Source organism: Hippocampus zosterae, chromosome 2, assembly GCF_025434085.1.
Source record: "Hippocampus zosterae strain Florida chromosome 2, ASM2543408v3, whole genome shotgun sequence".
NCBI lineage: Eukaryota > Metazoa > Chordata > Actinopteri > Syngnathiformes > Syngnathidae > Hippocampus > Hippocampus zosterae.
The window spans coordinates 33152021-33176858 of NC_067452.1; the positions used below are offsets into that span (position 1 = coordinate 33152021).

General features: G+C 47.0%; 1 protein-coding gene, 1 long non-coding RNA gene and 2 other non-coding genes across 10 annotated transcripts in view; 2 read left to right on the plus strand and 2 right to left on the minus strand.

Annotated features, from left to right (window-relative positions):
* Positions 1 to 887: 887 nt before the first annotated feature.
* Positions 888 to 959, plus strand: trnae-cuc (transfer RNA glutamic acid (anticodon CUC)). Its single transcript has one exon. It is a non-coding gene; the product is annotated as a tRNA-Glu (tRNA).
* A 1056-nt stretch (positions 960 to 2015) lies between these two features.
* trnae-cuc (transfer RNA glutamic acid (anticodon CUC)) lies at positions 2016 to 2087 on the minus strand. The gene has a single exon. It is a non-coding gene; the product is annotated as a tRNA-Glu (tRNA).
* Positions 2088 to 9084: 6997 nt separating this feature from the next.
* On the plus strand, positions 9085 to 12413 carry LOC127596882 (uncharacterized). Its single transcript, XR_007961579.1, has 2 exons — positions 9085 to 9592; positions 12101 to 12413. It is a non-coding gene; the product is annotated as an uncharacterized LOC127596882 (long non-coding RNA).
* Positions 12414 to 13848: 1435 nt separating this feature from the next.
* rerea (arginine-glutamic acid dipeptide (RE) repeats a) overlaps positions 13849 to 24838 on the minus strand; it is a 154669-nt gene continuing 143679 nt past the window's right edge. For 5 of the 7 annotated variants that reach the window (XM_052059693.1, XM_052059694.1, XM_052059692.1 and 2 more), the window contains 11 exons: positions 24518 to 24680; positions 24313 to 24405; positions 22922 to 23121; positions 22619 to 22780; positions 22418 to 22531; positions 20950 to 22325; positions 20397 to 20619; positions 19585 to 20305; positions 16437 to 16610; positions 15826 to 16006; positions 13849 to 15473 (listed from right to left, as the gene is read on the minus strand). In XM_052059693.1, the coding sequence (XP_051915653.1) occupies positions 15440 to 15473; positions 15826 to 16006; positions 16437 to 16610; positions 19585 to 20305; positions 20397 to 20619; positions 20950 to 22325; positions 22418 to 22531; positions 22619 to 22780; positions 22922 to 23121; positions 24313 to 24405; positions 24518 to 24680 (3441 nt within the window). In that variant the 3' untranslated portion in view covers positions 13849 to 15439. The remainder of the gene's footprint in view (positions 15474 to 15825; positions 16007 to 16436; positions 16611 to 19584; positions 20306 to 20396; positions 20620 to 20949; positions 22326 to 22417; positions 22532 to 22618; positions 22781 to 22921; positions 23122 to 24312; positions 24406 to 24517; positions 24681 to 24838) is intronic. The other 2 variants (XM_052059695.1, XM_052059698.1) reach the window with 1 other exon arrangement.

Consider the following 24838-nt stretch of genomic DNA (forward strand, 5'->3'; position numbering starts at 1 on the left):
GGTATCTATCATCCAAGTGAATTGTTCATCAATCCAAATAACGTTTGACCTGTCTGAACCACAAGGGTGAGAGATGTGCAGATTCAATGTCGTTTAAAGAAAATATTTTTTTAATGAAGTTCAGCACCGACTGTGATAATTAATACAAAGTCAAGTGACAGGAACAGGATCAAAGAAGTAAGATCTATAGTAATACAGTATCAATAGCGCCATCTGCTGTGTTTCCTCGCTTCTTCTTTTCATGCCATGCAACAAGCATGTACATAACGTTTGACAGTGGCGCCATCAAGCGATAATAAACCTACAGCTCACCTCATTGTTGCCATGATCGTTAATTTCCCATCTGCTTGAAGTTCCACCGCTAAAAGCGTTAGTCAAGTTATAATTAGAATATTAGTTTGAGAATTGCAGAGCCCCATACATCACATGAAGAAAACTGTGACGACAATGAAGATATAACATGTGCATAAAATGCTAATTTGTGGTCACTCGATGGTTATCATGTGCGCATGAAATACTCCTTTGTGGGTTTAGTTAGCATCATTTCCATGAACAACAGCAAAACATCGAGACCCAAAAGATCCTATGCCACATTTTTTTCCAAATCTGATAGTTTTTAAAACTATAGAGTCTTTGAGTGGAGAGCACGACGAACTGAGTTTGACTAATTAATGTGTGGCTAATGCTATTTGCTCAACAGACACTGCCTTCTAGTGGATGACGTGGACGTCCACACATACAGAAGCACAGTGTAATTTTATATTGAACCTTTCGCAAATATTATACCGACAGTATGGCTCATTTATTCTTTCCAAAAACAATTAAATGCGAGCGAATATGTTTGTGTTTAGTTTTAAAATTGTCTAATGTCCATTATCCGGGAACAGTCCCTGGTGGTCTAGTGGTTAGGATTCGGCGCTCTCACCGCCGCGGCCCGGGTTCGATTCCCGGTCAGGGAACTTATTTTGTGGTAGCGGTGACCAAACAGATATTTGAGTCATCCCATGAAGGTTGGAAAAGGTAACAGCATCTCAATTCAAATTTACAACTAAGTCAGACGGATGGATTTACATTTGTTTACGTTGGGGTGTATATAAGCCAAGTAAAAATCTGTTTTTTGATAATCGACGTTTGTACGTGCATAGAGTGGGAGATGAAACAAGACACAGACACGTACAAGGGGTGTTCACACGGCAAGATTTGGTCTGGTGCTACGCCGTGCCTGCCTCAGTAGAGCGTTCACACGTGCAAATTAGCTCCGGCGTAGCCCCGGAAAAGAGCTTACACCAGACCAAATTTGATCCACCTCAGGGAGGTTTTTAAATTCATTTAAAATTTTGCTCCAGAGCAAATGCTTGTTTGCGAAGCAGCACCGGTGTAAATTTACACGTGTGAACGCAACTGGGTTACATTTGCTCCAGAGCAAAGGCTTGTGAAGAGTTTACATACGGCGAGAATGCGTGCTCTGTCGGACTTCCGTCACGTTTTTGTTTAATAACAACACAAGACTTGGCTGGTAACATCTTTCCTTTTGTAGGAGACTGGACTGTCTCGGAGTTGTTTGTGTAGTTTGTTCCTTTGTTGTGTGTTCACAACCCCCCCGCCGCCCATATAATTTATTTTGCGATTTCCTCTCTTGATTTTCTGTTTGGCGCATTACGTGTTTGCTTTTCTGAGTGTCATTGAAGTCATCGTTGATTTACGTTTTCGGGGGCGGTCACTCTCAAGCAGAAGGCACGGAGACCGAGAAGAAGAGGACGTGCCTGTCCAGTTGTCGCTCGAGTTGTGTATACGTTTTAAAAAGAACCAACACGACAGTTTATTTGTTTTCTGTCGTTTTGCTGCGCTGCAGAAACTGCCGTGTGAACGCAAGTGGGGCTGCACCGACACTGTGCCGGTGTTGCTGCTGTGCAAATTATATCGCAATAAAATACATCGGTGCAGCGCCGGAGCAAATGTGTGCCGTGTGAACACCCCTACAGAGTATTCCAGTTTGGAGGCAGCCACAAAAGAAGTTCCCTGACCGGGGATCGAACCCGGGCCGCGGCGGTGAGAGCGCCGAATCCTAACCACTAGACCACCAGGGACTGATGATAATCTTCGAACATTAGCCAATTTAAAAACTAAAAACAAACATATTCAATCGTTTCTGGAAAGAATAAAATGAGGCACAAGTGACGGTGTAATATTTGCGGAAGGTTCAATGTAAAATTACACACCGCATTACTGTGCTTCTGTAAGTGTGTACCTTCCACATCATCCACTAGAGGACAGTGTCTGCTAAATTCTACTTTGTCAAACCTGAATGAAGCGACGACACACCCACCCAGTCTTCCAGTTACTTTTTTCAAGGGCCACATTTAAGTTTTAAAACGCATAGATGGGCTGCTCCATTTGAAGACGAGGTGAAATAAAATAAATTAAAATGTGTCGTTAACATGTAAAGCCAATAATTAAAATATACAACTTCTAAGTTTCCCCATAATTCGACCCATAAGTGAAAGAAACATTCAACATAAAAGTCTCCCATATTTCTCCCTCCAAATTCAAACAAGGCAGTTAATTCAAAACATTTACTATTTTCACACTACAATAAAAGTAAAGATGAATAAAAAGTTAAGATAAGTGGACACACGGATCAATACATGGGCGAAGGGCATTGGCAGAGATACCAGAGGAGCCAAACATCAGCTCCTGGTTGACAGGACAGTCGCACAAGACAGCAGATCCCGACGTACCAACCTGTGCACAGCCTGGATTGATTACAAGAAGGCCTATGACTCGATGCCACATACATGGATCATTGAATGCTTGGAGTTGTATAAAGTGAACAGGACCCTGAGAGCCTTTGTTGCGAACTCGAAGAGGATGTGGAAAACCACACTTGAAGCCAATGGCAAGCCACTTACCCAAGTGTCCATCAAATGTGGCATATACCAAGGTGATGCACTCTCCCCACTGCTGTTTGGCATAGGACTGAACCCCCTAAGCCAAGACACGCCGCCTCAGAAATGGAGGTACGATCAGTCACCTCCTCTACATGGATGACATGAAGCTCTATGTTAAGAGCGAAAGGGCCATAGACTCCCTGATCCACACAACCAGGATCTACAGCAGTGACATTAGGATGTCATTCGGGCTTGAGAAATGTAGTCGGCACTGAAGGGGTCTCACTCCCTGAAGGAACAATAGCAGACATTGAGGACAGCTACAAGTCTTTCAGTATACCACAAGCCAATGGCAACCTCGAACTGGCAACAAGGAAAACGGTACGGCCAACTACATCCAGCGGGTGACGGAAGTCCTAACAAGCCAGCTCAATGGTAAGAACAAGATCTGGGCAATAAACAGCTATGCCCTGCCAGTGATTAGAGACATACTCAGAGAATGTCTCAGACAATGGGGAACGGAGTATGTACCACCGGACCATAACTGAAGTGGCCGATCTCAAGAAGTCCTATCAGTAGCTAGAGAGGGCTGGCCTGAAGGACAGCACAGAGGCACTCATCCTGGCTGCTCAGGAGCAGGCCCTGAGCACCATAGCCATTGAGGCCCAGATATACCACACGAGACAAGACCCAAGGTGCAGGTTGTGCAAAGAGGCACCTGAGACGATCCAACACATAACTGCAGGGTGTAAGATGCTGGCAGGGAAAGCCTACATGGAACGCCATAACCAGGTGGCTGGCATAGTCTACCGAAACATCTGTGCGGAGTATGGACTGGAAACCCCAAGGTCAAAATGGGAAACACCTCCGAAGGTGGCGGAGAATGACAGAGCGAAGATCCTGTGGGACTTCCAGATCCAGACTGACAAGATGGTAATGGCGAACCAACCAGATATCGTGATCATAGATAAAGGGCAGAGGAAAGCCGTTGTAGTGGATGTAGCGGTCCCAAGTGATGGAAACATCAGGAAGAAGGAACACGAGAAACTGGAGAAATACCAAGGGCTCAGAGAGGAGCTGGAGAGAGCCTGGAAGGTAAAGGTGACAGTCGTGCCTGTGGTGGTCGGAGCACTCGGGGCAGTGACCCCCAAACTAGATGAGTGGTTGCAACAGAAGAACATCGGACATCTCAGTCCAGAGAAGCGCAGTGCTGGGAATAGCATGGATACTGCCCAGAGCCCTCAAGCTTCCTGGCCTCTGGTAGAGGACCCGACCTGAATGGGGCACGGACACCATCCGAGGGGTGAGATATGGATGGATGGATAGATAGATAGATTAGATATAGATCGATAGATAGATTAGATATAGACAGATAGATTTTATATATACATATAAAATACTAGCCCATTTTAAATGAATACGATGTACAACTGGTTCGCATGTCCGCCTCACAGTGCAGAGATGTAGGGTACGCTTCCGGCTACAGCTTGCCTGTGTGGTTTACATGTTCTGCTCGTGCCCATGTGCGTTTTCTCGGAGTACACCCGTTTCCTCCCACATTCCCAAAACATGCGTGGTAGATTAACGGAAGGTGTGATCGTCTATGTTTGCCCCATGCTTGGCTGGCAACCACTATAGGGTGAACCTCACCAATGATCCGAAGATAGCTGGGATAAACGCCAGAACGCCCACGACCCTTGTGAGGATAAGCAAATTAGAAAAAGGATGGATGAATTAAATTTCTCAACTCAATGCAACTGTATTTATAGAGCACTTTAAAACAACCATCGCACGGAGCAAAAATAAGTCGCACAACAACAAATGTTAGAAATGATTAGACAATCATCATGAATCACGAACACAGTAAAAGCACACAAATGGTAAAACTTAAATCAAGTCTCATGCTGAATCAAAAGCAAAAGAATAAGACAGGTTTTCAGGATGGGCAGAGAGAGGGATTGAGTTTTCATCAACAAACTGCATTGGAGAATTAGCAAAATGAAGAAACATTTCACATATTTACCTCCTCATTTCACACCTTGTGACTGATTCCAACATCAAATCACAATCACTGCCTCCACAAATTGCCAACCAACTGCACAGCATTCAGACACACACACACACACACACACACACACACACACACACACACACACACACACACACACACACACACACACACGACGTTGTCTAAATGACACGTACCACCTCCTTCCACCGAGTGGAAGACAATTTCATTGTTCTGCCTGTCTCAACTGTATGTCCCGGGCATCATTAAGAACGAAGATAAACAATTCAATTTTTTTACAGTGATTTAAAGCATATCTTTACTTTTTTTCTACCACGTCAGGTTTTTGAGATATTTTCTTTTTTTGTTTGTTCTTAAATTTAAGTAAGCCAGAGTTTCTCATTTTGTAATTTACAACCATGAGAATTGAGGGGGGAAAAAATTCCACCTGTTGCAAAAAAAAATAAAATAAAAATCACCCTTAATTCCTAAATGTAACCTGATATAACAGAATATTATAGGCATGTATTATTATCATTATGACAAAACCTGGTGTGGTAGGAAAAACATTAGGGCAGATTTAGAATTCCGTGCAAAATATTTCTCAAGAAAATGTTTTCTAGCGTCTCTGAATTCAATAAATAAATAAATACTTGTTGACCAGTAGTATAATCACTTGATTCTGTAACCACTCTGTTGGCTGCATGAAATAACAGAGTAGGTCAGACCATACCATATGTTACCCATTCACAACTATTAGGATGCAAAAATATATTCATCGAAAAGTCGTGCACCTACAGTCGGTAAGAATGTTCTACATACATACAAGAAACATTCAACTGGAGGAGTGCAATTTGTAAGCCAGTAAAATGGACGACTGCAGCTTCTGTGGCAGCAAAGTTTATGCGGTGTGTGCGCGCGTCCATGCGTCCGTTCTTTGTTGTAAGCAAAGCATATGCCCCAAACCCTCGCCGTTTCCTCAACAGCTGCTAAATCCATTAAATCTGCAGCCAGCGATTGGACTGGAGGGCTTTACGGGGAGAGGGGAAGGGAGGCAGAAGGGTTGGGGGTGGAGGGACTGTTGGGAGAAACCATCTATCGTAACACCTCCAGGCTGCTGGAGAGCAATGTGCTACAGGAACATATTGAAGCTCGTTGACGTATGTCAAACTAGTCAATGTGTTGTATTGTGATCTCCATGAATCGCACACTGAATGCTCAGTGCGCGAGTTGCGCAATGCCTCGGGATCAGGAAGTGCATCTTACATATGCATGCATTCCCGCAGGCCAAAGCACTTTCATCACCATGGATACAGAAAATAAACATACCTTTTGTCATCTTTTCGTGGTATGAGTCGCTTTTAGCTTTCAGTCGATGCAGGAGCAACTCCCAAAGTGCAGCAATTTGTTTTGGGTCTGTGTTCTGACAGTGAAGCCATTTTTTTTTTTGGGGTCATGAAAGGTGAAAGTCACCCCAGCAGCCGTCTGGAAATTTGCAACCAAGTCCCTCCACTTTGTTGATGATACCATGATGTGTTCAGGGCAACGTCGTTTGGGTGGCGCGCGTGCGCTTCGCAGTTCTGAGGTTGCGGGTTTGAATCTTGGCTCCATTGTTCCTGTGCGCGGGGTTTGTGTTTTCTCCCTGTGCTTGGGCGGCTTTTCTTCAGGTGCGCCGCATTCCAAAACATGCATGGTAAGTTTTCATTGAACGTTCGAGTTTAGTGATTCTCCAACAGTGGTATGAGTACCACGAGTGGTGCGCAAAAATCGTTGAATTAAATGTTCAAACTGTGCTAAATTTTTATGGGTCTGAAAAATGTTGCTCTAATCCAGTACAGGAGATTTATTATGGATAGCTCAGCTGTATTTCTGTCATGATATTTAGGTTGTTTTCTTGTTAAGGCTTGGTTTCTTGTGGTGTGTGTGTTGCTCGTTAGGTATTTGTGTCCACCTGTTCTCGTCAACTTGGTCCCTGGTGTCGACCAATCAGCTCCCTCAGCCACTCGTGTCCTGCCATGTTCCTAGTTGTCACAGCGGTTCGCTTGCATTTATTCATTCATTCATCTTCCGAACCGCTCAATCTTCACTAGGGTCGCGGGGGGTGCTGGAGCCCATCCCAGCCGTCTCCTGGCAGTAGGCGGGGGACACCCTGAATCAGTTGCCAGCCAATCGCAGGGCACACAGAGACGAACAACCATTCGTGCTCACACTCACACCCAGGGTCAATTTAGAGTGTTCAATCAGACTGTCATGCATGTTTTTGGAATGTGGGAGGAAACCGGAGTACCCGGAGAAAACCCACGCAGGCCCAGGGAGAACATGCAAACTCCACACAGGGAGGCCAGAGCTGGAATCGAACCCGGCACCTCTGCACTGTGAAGCCGACGTGCTAACCACTGGACTACCGGGCCGCCCGCTTGCATTTAGTTCCCTGGTTTTGTTCAGTCTTTGGTGGATTGTGATGGCTGTCTTCTCAGTTGCAGAGGGTTTTGGTTCCTGGTGCTTCTTGTTGATTTCTTTCTTAATATAGACTTTTATTTCTACAGTCAATAGTTTTGTTACTTATATGTGACTGCCATGCATGTTTTTTTTGGAATGTGGGAGGAAACCGGATTACCCGGAGAAAAGCCAGGAAGAACATGCAAACTCCACACAGGGAAGCCGGAGCTGGAATTGAACCTGGCACTTCTGCACGCGGTAACCATTGGACAACCGGGCCGCCCCTCTTGTTCTTCCTACTGATACGAAGTGAGTTATATGCGATTGTGAGAATTGAACTCACGATCCCCGTTTTACAAGACCAGTGCTCTAACCACTGAGCTATGAGGCCTTATGATAATATACTATATATTTATCCAGTTTCAATGATACCAGCATGCATTCCTCCAGATGTGCACGTTAGAATCCATCCATCCCTTTTCAACACCGCTTATCCTGAAGAGGGATTTGCAGGGAGTTGCTGGAGCCTGTCCCAGCTGACTTCGGGCGGAAGTTAGACTGCACCCAAACCGGTCGCTAGTCAGTCGCAGAGCACATAAAGACAAATGGCCATTCACACCCACATTGTCACTGGGCGGAAACCGATTCCACGCTGCCCGCACATAAGGCAGGCGAGTGTACCACGACGCCATCAGCGAGCCACATTATAATTATATAAAATTTGCACCAGTTCGTGATGCTGCAGTGAAGTTAAAGTGAGTCTTAAAACCGTCTAAGACAGGGGTGTCCAAACTTTTTGCCAAGGGGGCCAGATTTTATGTGGTAAAATGTCGGGGGGCCGACCTTGGCTGACATTCTTTACATTGAACAACAATATTGTTCAACAAATTTTAGTAAGGCAGTCTGTTTCACATTTCCATTTTTATTTTTATTTCAACAATCTTAAGAATTTCTTTTGGTTCATTTGAAACAGGTATATCACATGCAAGCGCTTATTCACTTGACTTTTTCTTAAACAGAAGTCTCCTGAGTGCAAATTGATTGATTTGAAACATAAAATGTATCACCATGACTTTTCAATAGTTACAAAACCTTTGACTCGAACAACAGGGAAATGAACAAGCAATACACATATCCACAACTGCAAGGCTCATTTGAAATATGACATATCAGTCAATATAAACACGGAGTGATGTCTTGTTAACTCGTGAGTGATGCCCCCTAGTGTCTAAATGCTATTACTCATTTAGCCACTAGAGGGAAGCAGTACTCTATGAAACATCACTCACCAGTCTACGAGACCTCAGTTATGCAACACGTGTTCCATTGCGCACAACCTGCGGGCCAGACGGCACTGATTTTATGACAGGGGCCGAGGGCCGGATGAAATTCGACCGCGGGCCGGACTTTGGACATGCCTGGTCTAAGAAGACTCAAATATGGTATCTTCTTTTGGTGCCCACAGGAACTTTTCGTTGTGGGCCCGCTGGTGGGTTTATCAGGCAACATGCCACAGACGCCCATGGGAGATAAATTACACTGTGGAAGTGAAGAGGGGGGAAAAAAAAATGGCCAATCCATCTGAGTCACAACAAGTGGACAGCCTCTCGCCGCAGCGGCTAAATGTTTTGCCGGCACAATCTATCTCACGCGCGCGGCCATTTGCGCAAACAACATCAGGACGGAGGCTCACTGTGTCTGCTGCAGACCCCCCCCCCCCCACCTACCACTTACCATGCCCCTGAATTTGCGGAGGGCAAGAAGATATTTACAGGCTCTGATTTATTTTTTGACAAGCGGCCTCGACGAAGCCCCCCACCGCAGGTATGAAACTCAATGCATGGCGAGAGACTCCATCTTGATTACTGTACCGTGGTTGAAGTAACAATTGATATCTTTTAATATCCTGTGGTGAACTAACTTTATACGGGTACGGTGCTCTGCGAAGGAAGGATTTCCGTGCACAAACATTCAGGAGGATGCTCCGCCCAGGGCCTCATTGAATGTGAACTTGCGGCCAGCAGCCTGTTTTATGACGACGCATTAAAGAGGAGCCTGCAAGTCTCGTCCGCCGCCAACTCGCTACGCTTTATTGAACTAAAACTGGTGTCTGCTTCGTTTGCAGTCCCTTCCCTCCGAGCTCAACCAGCAAAGAGGAAGAGGAGAAAGACGAATGTGTGGGAGTGCGGGAGGTATGCTGGAGGAGGAATGCAAAAAAAAAATGGTGTGGTAGCGGCCACACTCGGTTAACATGCGGGTGAGGATACCGGCTATGATGGGAATGTGGGAACAGGATATCATTCAACGTGTAAAAGCCGTAGACCAGGTCCAAACACATAGCGGGCAGTCTTGCAAACGCAGTCACAGACCAACCTACAAAGGAATGACTGTAATGGCTAATCAAAACGGGTACGTGGTTAAAAAAGACATGCATTTTTTTTAAGTGGGTACGAGCTTGGCTATTTATAACAAATATTAAAAGACACTGGGCCAAATCCACAAAGAATGAAGCCCCTGATAGCAGCTTGAATTGCACTTCAGTTCACCAGCAATTTGCTGCGTCTTAACGTCGGTGGTCCAGTGGTTAGCACGTCGGCTTCACAGTGCAGAGGTACCGGGTTCGATTCCAGCTCAGGCCTCCCCGTGTGGAGTTTACATGTCCTTCCCAGGCCTGGGTGGGTTTTCTCCGGGTGCTCCGGTTTCCTACCACATTCCAAATACATACGTGGCAGGCTGATTGGACGCTCTAAATTGTCCCTATGTGTGAGTGTGGTTGCGAATGGTTGTTCGTTTCTGTGTGCCCTGTGATTGGCTGGCAACCGATTCAGGGTGTCCCCCCACCTACTGCCCGAAGACAGCTGGGATAGGCTCCAGCACCCCCCGCGACCCTCGTGAGGATCAAGCGGCTCGGAAGATGAATGAATGAATGAATGAATACATTTTATTTGAAAGCGCTTTTCATCACACTCAAAGATACTTTACAAGAGCTTAAAACACAGGATAAAAATGTGCATTTAAAACAAGAATACATAATTTACAAAAGCACATTTAGATGAACAAAAGAAAAATGGGTAAAAGAGATTAAAAGGTATTAAAAGCATTGCGGAACAGGTGAGTTTTAAGGGATGTTTTGAAGGATTGGGGGTCAGTACAGTTGCGGATGTGTTGTGGTAGAGCGTTCCAGAGGGTGGGGGCGGCGACAGAGAAGGCTCGGTCCCGCCAGGTTTTGAGCTTGGTCACAGGGATGGCGAGGAGGTTTGTGTTTGAGGAGCGGAGATTGCGGCAAGGTGTGTATTGGTAAAGAAGGTCGGAAAGATAGGAGGGGGCCTGATTGAGTTTACATGTTCTTCCTGGGCCTGGGTGGGTTTTCTCCGGGTACTCCGGTTTCCTCCCACGTTCCAAAAACATGCATGGCAGACTGATTAAACACGCTAAATTGTCCCTAGGTGTGAGTGTGAGTGCGAATGGTTGTTCGTCTCTGTGTGCCCTGCGATTGGCTGGCAACCGATTCAGGGTGTCCCCCGCCTACTGCCCGAAGACAGCTGGGATAGGCTCCAGCACGCCCCGCGACCCTTCTGAGGATAAAGCGGATCGGAAAATGGATGGATGCATGGATGGACAGAGAACAGAGAGAGAGAAAAAGAACTGAAAGCAAAACCTGGACACAGAGCTGCAAGGAGGTCTGTGGGGAGAACTGAAGGAAGACCGGGAGGAAGAGCTATGGATGAGGAGGAGTATGAAGAACTGAACGAAAACCTGGAGAAGAAACAGCAGGCATTGCCGGAAGAATATGCTGAGGGAAAAATTGGAGGAAAGGGAGAAGAAAGAGCAGCAGGAAGAGCAAAGAACTTGACAAGCACTTTCACAATAATGAAAGATACAACTGAGTTCAAATCCAACCTGATCGACGTTATCTCCGCATCTATGTATGATGAAGGCAAGAAAGAGCAGAAGGAGAAGCTCTCGGATAAGCAGCTGAAGGACGAGCTAGGGGAAGACATGTAAAATGAGATTGACCCAACAAAGACACGTCTGGCTCAATCTTGGTCTAAAAGTTGTATTTACTTTTAAGACATGACATTTGGTTCCATGGCCACAGTGAAACATGGCCGCCACTCCCTTCCTTCTTTACCAAAACATTACACTGACTCCGCAGCGTACGGGACACACAGCAGAATGCAACTGAGCAATTTAAGCGTTTTACCATCCTGCAGCCTCCCTGGTGTAGTTATCACTTTTACTGGAAAACCTCACGTTAACCTTTGCTTGAAATATAAACTCTCGTTTCCTGCCGGACTGCTGAAACACACATACTAAGCCTCGTTCCAGGAAAAAAAAAAAAAAAAAAAGACGTTAGCATATTTTGGTGCACCCGCCATTTGCATGGATGATGTGTTTAATTACCATGACTCGCGAGCGTCACATTTCTGCAGCTGCGGTTTTACATAACCGCCACGCTCCCACATTTGCAAAATCGGTTGCTCCAATCTCGGATTGGGGGGGGGGGGGGTAACGGCCTAAATAGGATGACCTCTAAATGAGTTGTGAGCTTGCTGTTTGTGTTGTTATGTAGCCGAGACAAACAGCAGAGGCACGGTTGCTCCTCTGTGTCAACATCACCGTTAGACAAACATGGCGGTGACTACCTGCGAAAGGCGGCATTTCCATTTCCGTGGGGCACAAACTGCAGGAAAGACACGGGGATGATATCGCTATTCGGATACAACCAGCAGATTTTCTTGTTTTGGTGTGTGTATGTATGTAGAAATGACGCATCCCCGCGCGCCCGCCTGAGGGGTACACACAGCATCATGAAAGGGATTTGACTTGACACGAGTCACAGTCGCTCCATCCCCGATGTGGAAGAGGCGCAGGGAGGGGGATGAATTATTCAACCAGCCAGTGCTTGGCCTGGCTGACGGCGTGTTGTCATGTGGAGCTGAAGCGGCAACACCGAGCAGCGCCCTCCTCATCACGAGAAGAGGGCAGGCAACCTGCCATTTGCTTGATCAGAAAGAGGGGTATCATGTCATTTCAGAGCGGGAGTAAAGGCATAGATGCCAAAAAAAAAAAAAAAAGCATAGCATTAGATTGCGGCTCCATCCATCACTCCCCGTTGTGATAGAGAGGAGGTGTTCTTTTCGAATGAGCCTGGCTTTGACGTTATTATGCCACAGCAGTGTGTGATATCCAGCTCGCAGATTTGCTACCTGCTGCTGAGAGCTCATCTTCTAAAGCTCAGACCCGGTGAAGGAAAAAGAAAACAGACATGCTTGCGCTTGATCCGCACTCCAATATGTTCCCCACGGTGCAAATAAAAAAATAAATAAATAAAATTGATTCAAGTGTTTAAATTGAGTATAACCAAAAGAGACTTGGCATAATAATTGTCAAGAAACTTAAAAAAAAAAAACGCTTTTCCCTCAAAACGCTTTAGTCTTATTGTAGTTCCAGCTCCACCACAAAAGCTGTATCACGAAGAAAGAAAGCCAAATAAAAACAAAGATAAAAATGATTTAAGATGACAGACAGCAACAAACTGGCGAATTAAAGCGCACCAATCTCAAAGTCAAGCACACATACACTGTTGCCTTTATGCATTCATGTCCGAATGATCAACTTTAGGAGCCTGGAACCAGTCTTATTGGCCGTTTACCACCTGCTGAGTTCAATGTGGTCATCTCAATTCTCCTTGCAAGTGTTTTCATTTTGTGTCTGTTTGACACGTTAAATAAAAGGCTGAAAGTTGATCTTGCTCTGCTTTTTCAATTCACCTTAGGGGTAGTCGATGCGAAGAATGCTCACAAACCAAATTTTGGCTCATAGAAAAAGTGAAAAAAAAAAAAGGCTGTTAACTTGGATAGCTGCTAAGATGGGGCACTCACAGGTCAAGTTACCACTGGACCGGAAATTCAGCTGCCTGCTCTAACGTGAGCACAGAACAGAAATGAGTGCTCATAGCCAACTGAGGTAATTCTACAGCTTGTACGTCTGATCAAAGCAGCACCATGTTGTTGCAGCAGCAACCTATGACATATATACCTCACAGTGGAGAGGTCACGGATTGGATCACATTTTTGGTCTCTGAATCATGTTTTCTGCAGTTTCAACCAAAATGAGTGAATGGGTGTCTCTATTTATTGGGAATATTTTCTTGTGAACACATTCAAAACAATGCCCTCTTACTTTGGGAAAGACTCCAGCTCAGCCAACGAGGGCAGAATGGACGAAGCTCGGATGGGGCCGGGCCTGAGCGCGTGTCGAAAATATGAGCTTTAATGGTTCAAAACCAGTCAGGGGTCAACCCTGCCTGTGGTCTCAAGTTAGTCACAGGATCCAACTCATCCATAGTAGACAATATGGATATTGTTGTCACACTCACTCATAAAAAGTCATAAATAAAACTTTAACCAATATGCGCATCATCAACAAAAACGTCACTGCGGTGTACAATTTTTTTATATAAAAAAAAAAGAAATTAAAATGAAGACGAATTCAAATTCGAGTCATTGATTGTGGTGTAACTTAGTCGTTTATTTTAATTCCACAAATTTTTCAAAAAAATTACAAAATACTCAAATGGAGAGAACACAGGACTCACATTTTTTTCTTATTCTTTCTACTTTTTGTTTACATTGTGTCATCCCATTTGCGACTACTCATATGTACAATAAGCTTCAAGATACCAGTATATATAGAAATCTTGGCAGTCAGAACGGACATTCTGCTGCTGCCGCTTTGAAACGAGAAGCTAAACCGTTGACAACACTGAACACCAAAGGTTTGGAGACACAAAAAAGGGGTGGGGGGGGGGGCACGGGAAAGGCAAAGGAGGACGCTCGGGGGACGGACGGGAGGATGAAGAGTGCGTCAGAAAATGGAAGGTCAGAAGACTTTCCACTTGCAAAACAACATAAAAATAGTGCTCCGAGGAAGTATGACATGGTCATTTAAAAAATGCGAGTACAGTTTCTTCATTTGGCAAAACGAAAATTATAAAAACAAGGAATAAGACAGTTTTGTTAAAATCCATGACAAGTCAAACAGTGTCCATTGGAAAACGTGAAGCGCACGCTGGTGCGACACACACACACACACGCACAAACATGCGCACAAGCACGCTTCCCGGTGGTCGCACGTCGGCAGGCCACAGTGAACATGAGGGTGGAGGATGCCACCACTAAAAAGGTCCCGTAGGGCTCCTGTGATCATGTATCATAGTCACCTAGCATTAAAAAAAAAAAAAAAAAAAAGACTTCTGGCACTGTCCAAATTGTTGGGGTCAAAAAAGGTCATTTTATATGACTTGTTTTGTCGTTTAAATAATGGCGGCAGAGGATAAAAAGAAATTTCAGTGCAATCAATTTTCGTCGTCGTCAGGGATGAAGGGAATCTTCAAGTGTTTCAAGTCACAAAGTCAACAGGCCGCGTCGACACATTCTGAAAAAAGCTGGTGTGTGATGAGTGGGTGCAACAGGGGTTCGGGGTTGGGGGGGGCGGGGTTATCACATGGGCTACGTGGGACTAAATCTAACACGGCAATGTCAGACCAAGGTCACAAATCAAATGGCTCAAATCATAAGAATAATGCCATGTTGCTCCCCTCTGAAACAAGGGATAATGCATCAACACAACTGCAGCGGAGGTTGAAACGACTTGTTTGTCCACACCTAGGAATAATAATAATTATAATAATTATATGTTTATATATACTATTTACAAATTCCAAAAAAAAGGGGGGAAAAACTCCATGCGGTAGCTCTTCCTAAAATGATTTTTGTCTAAAAAAAAAAAAAAGCTCCAACAATGTATTAAAATAAATGTTGAGTTTAAGATAGCACTTGTTATTCTCCATAAGCGGCCAACTTTTTTTTTGGGGGGGGGGGGGGGGGGGTAAGCACAGTGTGTCTTCTTCTAGCACCTACAAAAAGAAATGTCAGGGAAGCTTGTCATGCAGGAGTCTTCAGGATGTTGTGTCACTTTTACTGGCTATATACCAAAGAAAATGTCTTGGGGGGGCGGGGGGGTTGGAAAAACAAAGAAAAATTGGATCCACTTGGCCTTTTTGTGTTCTTCACAACTTCCTGTCGCCTCCCTCGGCCCGTTACAGCTGTTTGTCGCTCTCTTTCTTCAGTCGGCTGAAAGGGAGGGGGCGGTGGGGGCGGACAAGACATGCGTTAAACCTCCTTGTGTTGTTTGGACGATAACCTTTATGAGTTGGAAATGAGTCATTTAACTCATTCAGTACCAGCCAATTCTGGACCAAGTTAAAAACGTCTTTGGGAGTGAATGAGTTAATATCTCGAATCAGCTTAAAGATGATTTTCTATAAAATCACGTCCTAAATCTGGATCAGTCACGAGTCAATATTTAGCATGTCAGCATGATTTGAGACAGAGAGTGAATGTCCAGGAGCGAATCTAGGACTGTATCAACGTTGCGATAACGACCCGCGGCGGTGCCGGAGGTGCGGGCGGCGCTGGGTCTGACCTGTAGTAGTCCTCCTGGCCGGGCAGCGGGCCTCCGTGCATGTGATGGTGGCCGTGCAGCCACTGCTGCTCCATGGCCAGCCTCTGGAGTTCGGCCGACTGGGCGTGCATGGCCTGCAGCTGGTGGGCCGCCGACATGGGCGGGGGCAGACCTCCGGGTAGGTCCCGAGGGTACGGTGCTCCTGTGCAAAGCAAATAATTCAGCCTCCCCCGATAAGATACATTTTGCACAATGCCAATGTTAATTAGGGTTGCAAAACTGCGGGAGATTTGGGGGAAACTTTCCACGGGAATTACATTTTGAATGTGATCTATTTGTGCATAGAAGGTGGAGCATTTGTTGATTTTTTTTTTAAATTGAACTCATTCAGTACCAGCCAATTCTAGACCGAGTCTGAAAAGACGTTTAAAAACGTCTTTGGGAGTGAGTTAAAAACAGGACATAGTTCTACTTCATTTCATGCTTCTTAAATTGTGTTATTTTGGATGGATGTTTTGACGTCTGTGCTTCTTATTTCCCAAATTCCACAAGCTCACCTCGCCATGGACATCTAACCAGAAACGTTCCCGCTTTGCAACCCCAATGAGAGATGAGACGGGCCGGGTGCCTACCGAAGACCGGGTGGCGCAGCATCTCGTGTTCGTGCGGCGGCTGGCCGAGGAGCGGGTTGGGGATGGCGGCAGGCGGGTAAGGGAAGCGAGCCAGGTGCGGTCCGGCTGCCAGGGGGTCTACGGCCAGGGGGTGGGCCCCTGAACCTGGAGGACACACAAGACATTCACCACCACCTGCTGGGTGTCAGAGCGTTACGTTCAAGGGACAGGGCAATTCAACATACAAGTACAACTCGTCAAGCGCTATACATCACAGAGCCCGTTCATTACGATTAGTTGCTATTTATTTGCCAGTTAATGTTACTCTATAGAAAAGCGCTGGAAAGTGCGGCTAAATTAAACTTTCTAATATGACAACAAAAGCATGACATCGGCTCAGAATGTCATCTTGATCCTGAGACCTTACGTAACATGAAACATGACCGGATTGATTTTTCTCCTCAATTAATACATTTCCTTGACTACCAATGTGATAAACATCTCAAAATGGCACTTCAGCTGCAGAGCCCCCATCGTAAATCAGATCCATTTTCAAAATGGAATTTCACCACCACTAGTGCTAATGATAACCATTATCATCATCATCATTGTCAATTGAAGGGTGCTTTACAAGGGAAGCATCAGGACTGCTTGTCATACCACTTGTGTGTGTGTGTGTGTGCATGTTTTTTAAATTTTATGTATTTACTTTTACAATTTTCTCATCACAAACTTTAATTCTGTCACCTTTGAACAGGCAGCTTTTCGATGGGGGCTTAATAACAAGATGCATGTGAAAACATGAATTTGAATCATTCAATGTCATGAGGATGCAAGTACGAGCATAATGGCTGAAATGAAAATACAGATGGCGAGGTTGTGGTCGTAAAAAGCAGATTTACTTCACGTTAAATACAACTCAACTGTACTTAAAAAAAAAGGTCTGGGGAAAAAACAAGTTTTTCATGAGCTGTTGAGTGCATTTCATGTTTTAAATGTTTTATTTGTATTCAATTTAGCGTTTCTTCCGTGTAGCACGAGTTGAACTCATATGACGCTTTGAGAATCACTGATCTTGAACGTGAATGAACCCACGCACTGAAAACAGCAGGTCACAGCTCTCCTTTTTAGCATTTTGTTACGAATCAGTGTCAGTCATTTGCCAGTGTAGACATTGTGAATGATTCATAGAATGAGCATATACGCTACACACAAAACATGAGGAATATTGGGCTTTGGGGTGAAATTTCAGGATGTACCTCAAAAGAACTAGAATCATAATTTGATCTTCTCAACATTTTTGAATGAACATGTCCAGCTGTTAAATGTACATTTCCTTTTTTCTCCTTAAACAATGCTTTTCATCACGATTTTTACATTTAGGGTGTATTCACGTCAGCAAAGGGTCTTTGGACGGGTTGGTTGGTCAGGACAAAAAGCAGACTTTTTTTTTGGTTTGGTGCAGTTCCCATTCACACTTTACTTTTTGCAAGTGAACTAGATTTTGTAAACACTTCAACACGTGTGACGATCGGCGCTCTCATTGGACAGAAATGACGAGGGCAGCGTACAGAGCACAGACCCCGGACATGGAGGAAAATATGCGAAGCTGGGTTTCTAATTTTGCAACACCATCGACAAATGCGCGCAGTGACCCAAAGGATCGTGTACTCGAGCATGCCCAGACCCACAACGTGCTAGGAGCAGCGTGCCGAAATTCAAAGATGACGGATCAGGTATGAACTCGGGTACAATATTCACTAGAGGATCATTTTTCCCCACGATGCCCGGCTACGGTGGCTTGTGAGGCTCAAACGGGCGCATGTTTCCTCGAGGTGGTTCGATCGACCCTGGTTTGGATTCACACTCGAAGCGTAGTGGACCAAGTCCGGTAGCGGACTGAGACCGCTTCAAAAACTTGGTCCTGGTCCGCCCCGGGATTCGTTTGTGTGTATTCACATCTGAATAAAAGGTCCGGACCAGTGTGGGAAAGATCTGTTTGAAGTGGATCGAACGCTGCAGGTGTAAATACATCCTAATACGACCTAACAACCGCTTCACAGTAACTCGCCACTGCACGGCTTCAAACCTCAGAGCGAAGTGGTCACTGAGCTGCGAGTGTCCTCAGCAGGTTGCAAAGAGAGAGGGAGGTGAGGACCGCCGAGTCAATAAAATTAGATGTCCTTGGAATGTTTTTATGAATCAAACGCCTGTTGTTAATCTACTGCTAGAGATCAGCAAGTTTTGTAATTGAACAGATGGGCCATTTAAGTCATTCAGTACCAGCCAATTCTAGACCAAGTCTGAAAAGACGTTTAACCCTTGTGTGCTCCAAATTAAAAAGGACTTAAGTTACGCATTTTACAATTTTTGTAATGATGTATTTTGTGTTATAAAAACCTTATTTTTTTTCAAACACTCAAAATGTTCAGAGGCATCAGTGCTATCCATACATATATAGTTTTTATTAGTTCTTTGGGATTTTTTATTTCTTTATTTTTTGCAAAAGGGAAAAAAAAATTGTGTCTGGAGGTCCCAACCAAGCCCTACTAACAATCCCGACCTGACGTGTTTATGTAAAATGCATCGGTTTGAAGCCTCCTGCAAAAAGGCAAACTCATTTGCGATCTTCTGGCGCCACCTAAAAGTTGCACAATTGGAATGACCTCAACCCAACAATGCGGCATGCTTACGTCTGTCCAAGCGAAAACAAAGCGATTGACGTAAAAATCGCGTGAAATGCATCTATACACATTAGGTTTACGATTCATTCAAAAATATGAATTATAAATGGTCTCTATGGTGCAAAATATGTAAATTGTGAAGATTAAGGTATCAAAACGTTTTTTTATTATTGCTGCAATGCCTGAGAATTATCAGCCGGTGACGTCATGAAATTTAGGCCATTTTAGAACCCCTCCATAAGTTTCAGCTCTCTCGTGTTTTTTTTAAGACATCATTTTACATTTATCGCAAGCGGTGCACTACGAGGGTTAAAAACGTCTTTGGGAGTGAATGAGTTCAAAGTTTCGAGAAGGTCAAATCCAGTTCACCTGTTCAGGTTAGAGCGCATTCTAGGTTGATCCTGAAACTTCACCGCAAAGCCGAATACGGCCGACGCTTTGTGAATGGCGTAGGATGTTTGTGTGTGAGCAGGGCTTTGTTTTACCTTGGTGAAGAGGGTCTTGCTGGTGCAGGTGTAGATGGGAGTGGATGTGTGAGTGCTGATGGTGGTGCGGCGTGACGTTGAACATCTGGAGCCTGGCGATGGGGTCGTTGGCCACGGTGGCCATCCTCTCGGCGTGGAGTCTCTCCGCCGCCAGCCTCTCCGGGTAGCTCATGTCCGGCCGCAGCTGAGGCCCGGCGAGGGCCAGCCGCTCGCGCTCTAACGGGTTCAAGCCCGGGTGGAAGGAGGCGAAGGGGTGATGGCCGGCCATGGGGGGCAACGTGATGGCCCCGTGCCGGGCGAAGTGCTCCATGGGGTTCGTGGAAGGGTGGAGTGCGTCCATTTCGGGAGGTTTGACCTCAAAACCGGGCTTCATCCTTTCCCGCAGCTCCCGCTCGCGAATCTCCCGCTCGCGCATCTCGCGCTCACGCAACTCGCGCTCCCGCATGGCCGGGTCGGCGTTGTACAGGCTGGGCATGTGGTAGGCCAGCAGCGGGTCGGCGGGGTTGAGGGACACGAAGAAAGGGTGGTTTCGATTGGTCGGCGACATGACATGCGGTCGGGCGTATTCGCTGAGGGTGCGCAGGGCGGGGGTGTCGGGACCGATGTAGGGAGGCACAGCTGCAATAGTGGTGGGGGGTCCGTCAAAGTGGGGGCGCATGTGGGCGGGCCCGGCCATCTGCGGTTCGCCCATTCTGCTCTCATGGGCCGAAGAGGAGGCTTTCTGCGAGGGGGGGGGGGGGACAGAAGCCGTGTTAACAAAGTGTTCATGCGGAAATATTGCCACTCACATTGAAACAAGCACGGCGACTCACCGCCGCTCGCTCAGCCTCCTTTTCTCGTTCCCGCTCTCTCTCCCGCTCCTTTTCCCTCTCCCTCTCTCTCTCCTTCTCCTCGCGCACTTTCTGCTCCGCTTCTCTTTTGGCCTTCTCCACGGCTTCCTCTCGTTTCTTGGCCAGTTTGGAGGAGGCCAAGGGAGTGAAGTAGAAATCAGTCCTCGCGCACGAGTTGTAACCGCGGTCCAGATGCTTGTAGAAACTGAGTTCAAAAACAGAGAGACAACATCAGGGAAAAAAAAAAAATCAACATTAAGAATTTCAAAGTACAGGCCAGAACGATTGTCATTCGATTAACGCATGGATGGGGGTCGGGGGGGTAAGTAAGACAGCAACCGCACCAGCCAACCTCAAGCCATTATGATGTACATGTTGCTGGAGCCAATTGCGGCTTGAGATGATTGAGGTTGAAACGTTTCTGCAGTAAAGTCGCCACCGCAGCGACGTGAAAATCGGAGCGACAAGTCACATAAATGTTTGTTTCGATGCAACGATATCGTAAGAAATCTGCAGCGGAGAGGGGGGGGCGTACCGTGCAGACTGGCTGGCGTGGCTCGGCGTGTTGACGACGGTGGGTTCGGGGGAGGGACTCCTTTGCGGGGGCGGAGGGCTCTCTGGCTCCTCGGTCTCGTCCAGCGGCTCCTCTTTGATGTGCACGGGCGGGAGCCCCATGCCCAGGCCGGCGCAAGCGACGGACGCGGGCAGCGGCATGGAGATGGACGAGGGCGGGACGGAGGAAGACGCGGGTTGTAAGCCCGGCGCGGAGTTGGATGAGGATGCGGAGGGGCCCGTTGGAGGTAGAACTGTACTGTAAGGGTGCGGGGAGAAGGGCAGCTGCGGCGGCCCGTTGGGGTGCGACACCCCCGCAGAGGGCGGCAGTGAAGGAGCTGGGGGAGGCTGGTGGCCGGATGATGAAGGGAGGCTTTGGGACTGGGTGAGAACTGGAGGTTGCGCCGGGGGAGGCTGAAGCTGCTGCCCCTGCGGCATAAGCTGAAGTGGAGGCGGGTGTGCCGACGGAGGGTGATGGGTGGACAGCGAGCTGAGGGGCTTGAGGGCAGGAGGCGGAGGCAGGTTGGAAGGCATCTGCGGGAACGGAGGTGCCGACACGTGCGGCGGGTGTTTGTGGGACTGCGGAGTGGGCATCTGAGAGATGGGCGTCGTAGGCGGGGGCTTGATGTGAGGCATCGACATCGGCGCGGGAGGGAGCGCTTGCTCTCGAGGAGGCTGTCCTCCGCCGTGAGAAGACGACTGTGAGGGCGGGGTATGCGGCCTGGGTTGCGACTGGCCCGATATCGGCGGGGGCGGGACCTGAGACTGACTCAAAGGGAAGCCCTGGGCAGACAGCGAGTGGGGGTGAGGCATGTGCGCGGGACCGGGTTGCAGCGGATGCGGCATGGGTGGCACGGGGCCGTGATGCGAGCCGGGTAACGATGGAGGTGGGACCGGGGGGCCCGGAGGCGGGGCTTGAGTCAAGGGTGAATGTGGAGAGGGAAGCCTTTGAGGATGAAGGGAAGCTCCTGACTGGATGAGAGCCAAGGGGCTCGCTTGAGGAAGAGGAAGAGGCGGCAGAGAGATGGAGGCCGCTGTCGGGGAGACCTGCGGAGGCAGCGAAGGGGCCGAGGCCGCGGAAGGAGGCGGCGGCGGGGCAGGGGGGGCGGCTGTTGAGGTGCTTGGCTGACACTGGATGACCGGAGGGTGCTGGCTCTGCAGGAGCTGCTGCTGCTGGGCAGAAGAGTCCGAGTCGCTCTCGTTGTCACGGGGGCTGGGGATGCTTGGAGAAGAGCTGCGGTTGTCCTGGTCAATGTCCTTGGGATCGCTGCTGAGCTCCTCGTTGATACTGCGTCCGTCGGAGCTCTCGCCCTCGCCTTCGCCCTCACATTCGGAGGGGGAGTCTGGTCGACTCAGCTCCTGAGCAGGAGGAAGGAGAGAATCATGAGCCCTCCCCCGCCCGAATTCCGTGCGCTTACATACACATACGGATGAGACAAACTTGAACTCACTTGTGTTTTGGACTTTTTGGCACCTGCCCTCTCAGGTTCTTCTGTGTCTGAAGCTCCCTTCTCTCGCTGCCGTTTGGCACTCTTCATGGGTGAAGGAGCCTCCTCTTTAATCTTCTGTGGGGGCCACAGATGGACACGTTATGAAATATTCAAGAAACATGTTTAAAAAGACATGTCGAAGCTTGTCCGCTTTGCGTTTACCTTGCCGGGCTTCTTCATGGTGTCCGTCTTGCTGTCGGTGCTGTCTGTACTTGCGGCACTGGGGGAAGTACGTCCGCTGGAGCGCAGGTCCTCATTGATGGGCGAGGCTCGGCCATCGGGACTGGCTGTTTGCTTCTTGCGACCACTGCGTAGCGTTGACATCTATTGGCGACAAGCATATAATATGAATTGCTGTCGGGGACCGACGATGAATAATGTAAAGCCGACCCAAGGTGACTCGGAGGTGATGGATCACGAGAGTTAATGGACAGACAGAAAACGGGGGGAAAAAAATGTGCGCACCGAGCCTCGGTTCCGTCTGGTCCTCATGCTATGCTTCCCGCTGAGTCCATCCTCTTCCTCTTTGACAGGTTTGAACATAAATGGCGGCGGGTCCACGGGCTTCTCGATGGGAGGTAGCTCCCCGTACTTCTTGAAGTGAATGCGGCAGTCTGTGCACAGCAAGATGTTCTCTCTGCCCCCGTGGTGCCAGTCTTTGGAGGCTGAAGTTGTGCAAAAAAACAGCAGTGTGAAGCATTAAAAAAAAAAAAAAACCAAGAAAAAGAAAAAGAAAGATGTGACGTATTTTCAGTCATGACAATATTAGAGATCTGTGAAGCTGAAGTTAGCGGCCACCCTCACTGTGACATTGTGTTAATCTGCGTGTGATCAAATGGGGACCAGCTGTGAGTCGAGAGGCGATAGATAATGAGGTGGTGAGCGATTAAGCTTTGGCCTCATGTCTGATTTGATCAAATTAGTCTCAACATCATCTGATGCCCATCTGTCTTGCAGCACAGTGGTAAGGAGTCCGACGCTGATGCAATCCAGGCCAGAGTCCATAAACTAATGAATCCAACCTACGGCCTGAGGGCCATTTGTGGCCCTGCATCCATTTTTCAGCGGCCCAATGAAATGAATTCGACAATACAAACAATATATACCTTATTGGCCCGAATACTGTGTTTTTTGCAATGAAATAAGACTGAAAAAGTGGGGGTGGGGTCGTCTTGTATTCAGGGTCTAGACATTATACCCATTCACGACGCTAGATGGCGCCAGATATAATTGAAGCGAATGCTGAACTTGACTTCCCAGGCCAAAGTGAACCCCTGCCACGAAGAATAAAACTCAAAATAGCGGTAGCACAAAGAAGAGCAACAAAAAAATAGCGGTAACAAGGAAAAGAGAAGAAAATAATAGACGAAATAACTGAAAATGGAGAAACGTAGTGACAATCTGGAAAAAAGTGGGTCGAAGATCGGCCAGGTTAACCGGCAGCTGAGGAGAAGTTATGATGTAATTGACATTTCAAGAACCAGAAGCCATTCATTTACGAATGTGATTGCACTTTAGATTTGAATGAGGCAAAATAACGTGCTCTTTCTCTCAAATATATTGTTATAATCATTTGTTTCAGATGTACTGTAATTATTTTCTGTATAAAAATTAATTTGGTGTTCAAAAAGTCTTTTTTCAAACTTGAGTCTTGAAAGAGAGGGGGTCGTCTTATAATCAGGGCCATCCGTCTTATATTCGGGCCAATACGGTAATTGCTTTCTTGACTGGCTTGAGCGTGTTTTAAAAAGTTGAGTAATTTTGAAGAGGCTCTTTCACCCTTCCATTTTTCTGCATGCAGCCCTCTAACAAAAAAGATTGAACGCCCCGGCCAGAAATAAATCGCAGCAGCTTACTGGTCGTGAAGCAGTGGCGGCAAGCGTAGCCTTTCAGCTCCTGTTCACTGTCCTCACTGTCGAAGTCATCTTCGCTGGCTGAACTGAGGTCCACTAGAAGAGGAAGAGGACACCACACGTCGTATACCTTTACCCTTAACATCGCAGCATATGACGTCACGCCGCCGCCCATGCGCCCGCCTGTTAGGGAGTTTGAAATACATACAGAATTCACTAGAAGGTGGACGGGAAGGAGTGTTGACAGGAGTTGAAGCCGTTCGGGTCTTGATACGCCGAAAGACGGGTTGGCGGCGATGTCGGCGATGGGCTCGACAGCTGGCTGCCTCGGGGGTCTTCTTCCAGTAGTAGTAGAAGGTAATCAGCTCACCCTGAAATAAAATACAAGTGCTGTGAAGCTGGTGGGGAATAAATAAATAAATAGATCAATCGCCAAACAAAGGACACAAATGGAGGAAGAATTCAGAATGCACAATATGTCAAATGGAGAGACCACAGAGCAGTTGAGTCCATGCCAGGATTTGTAGCT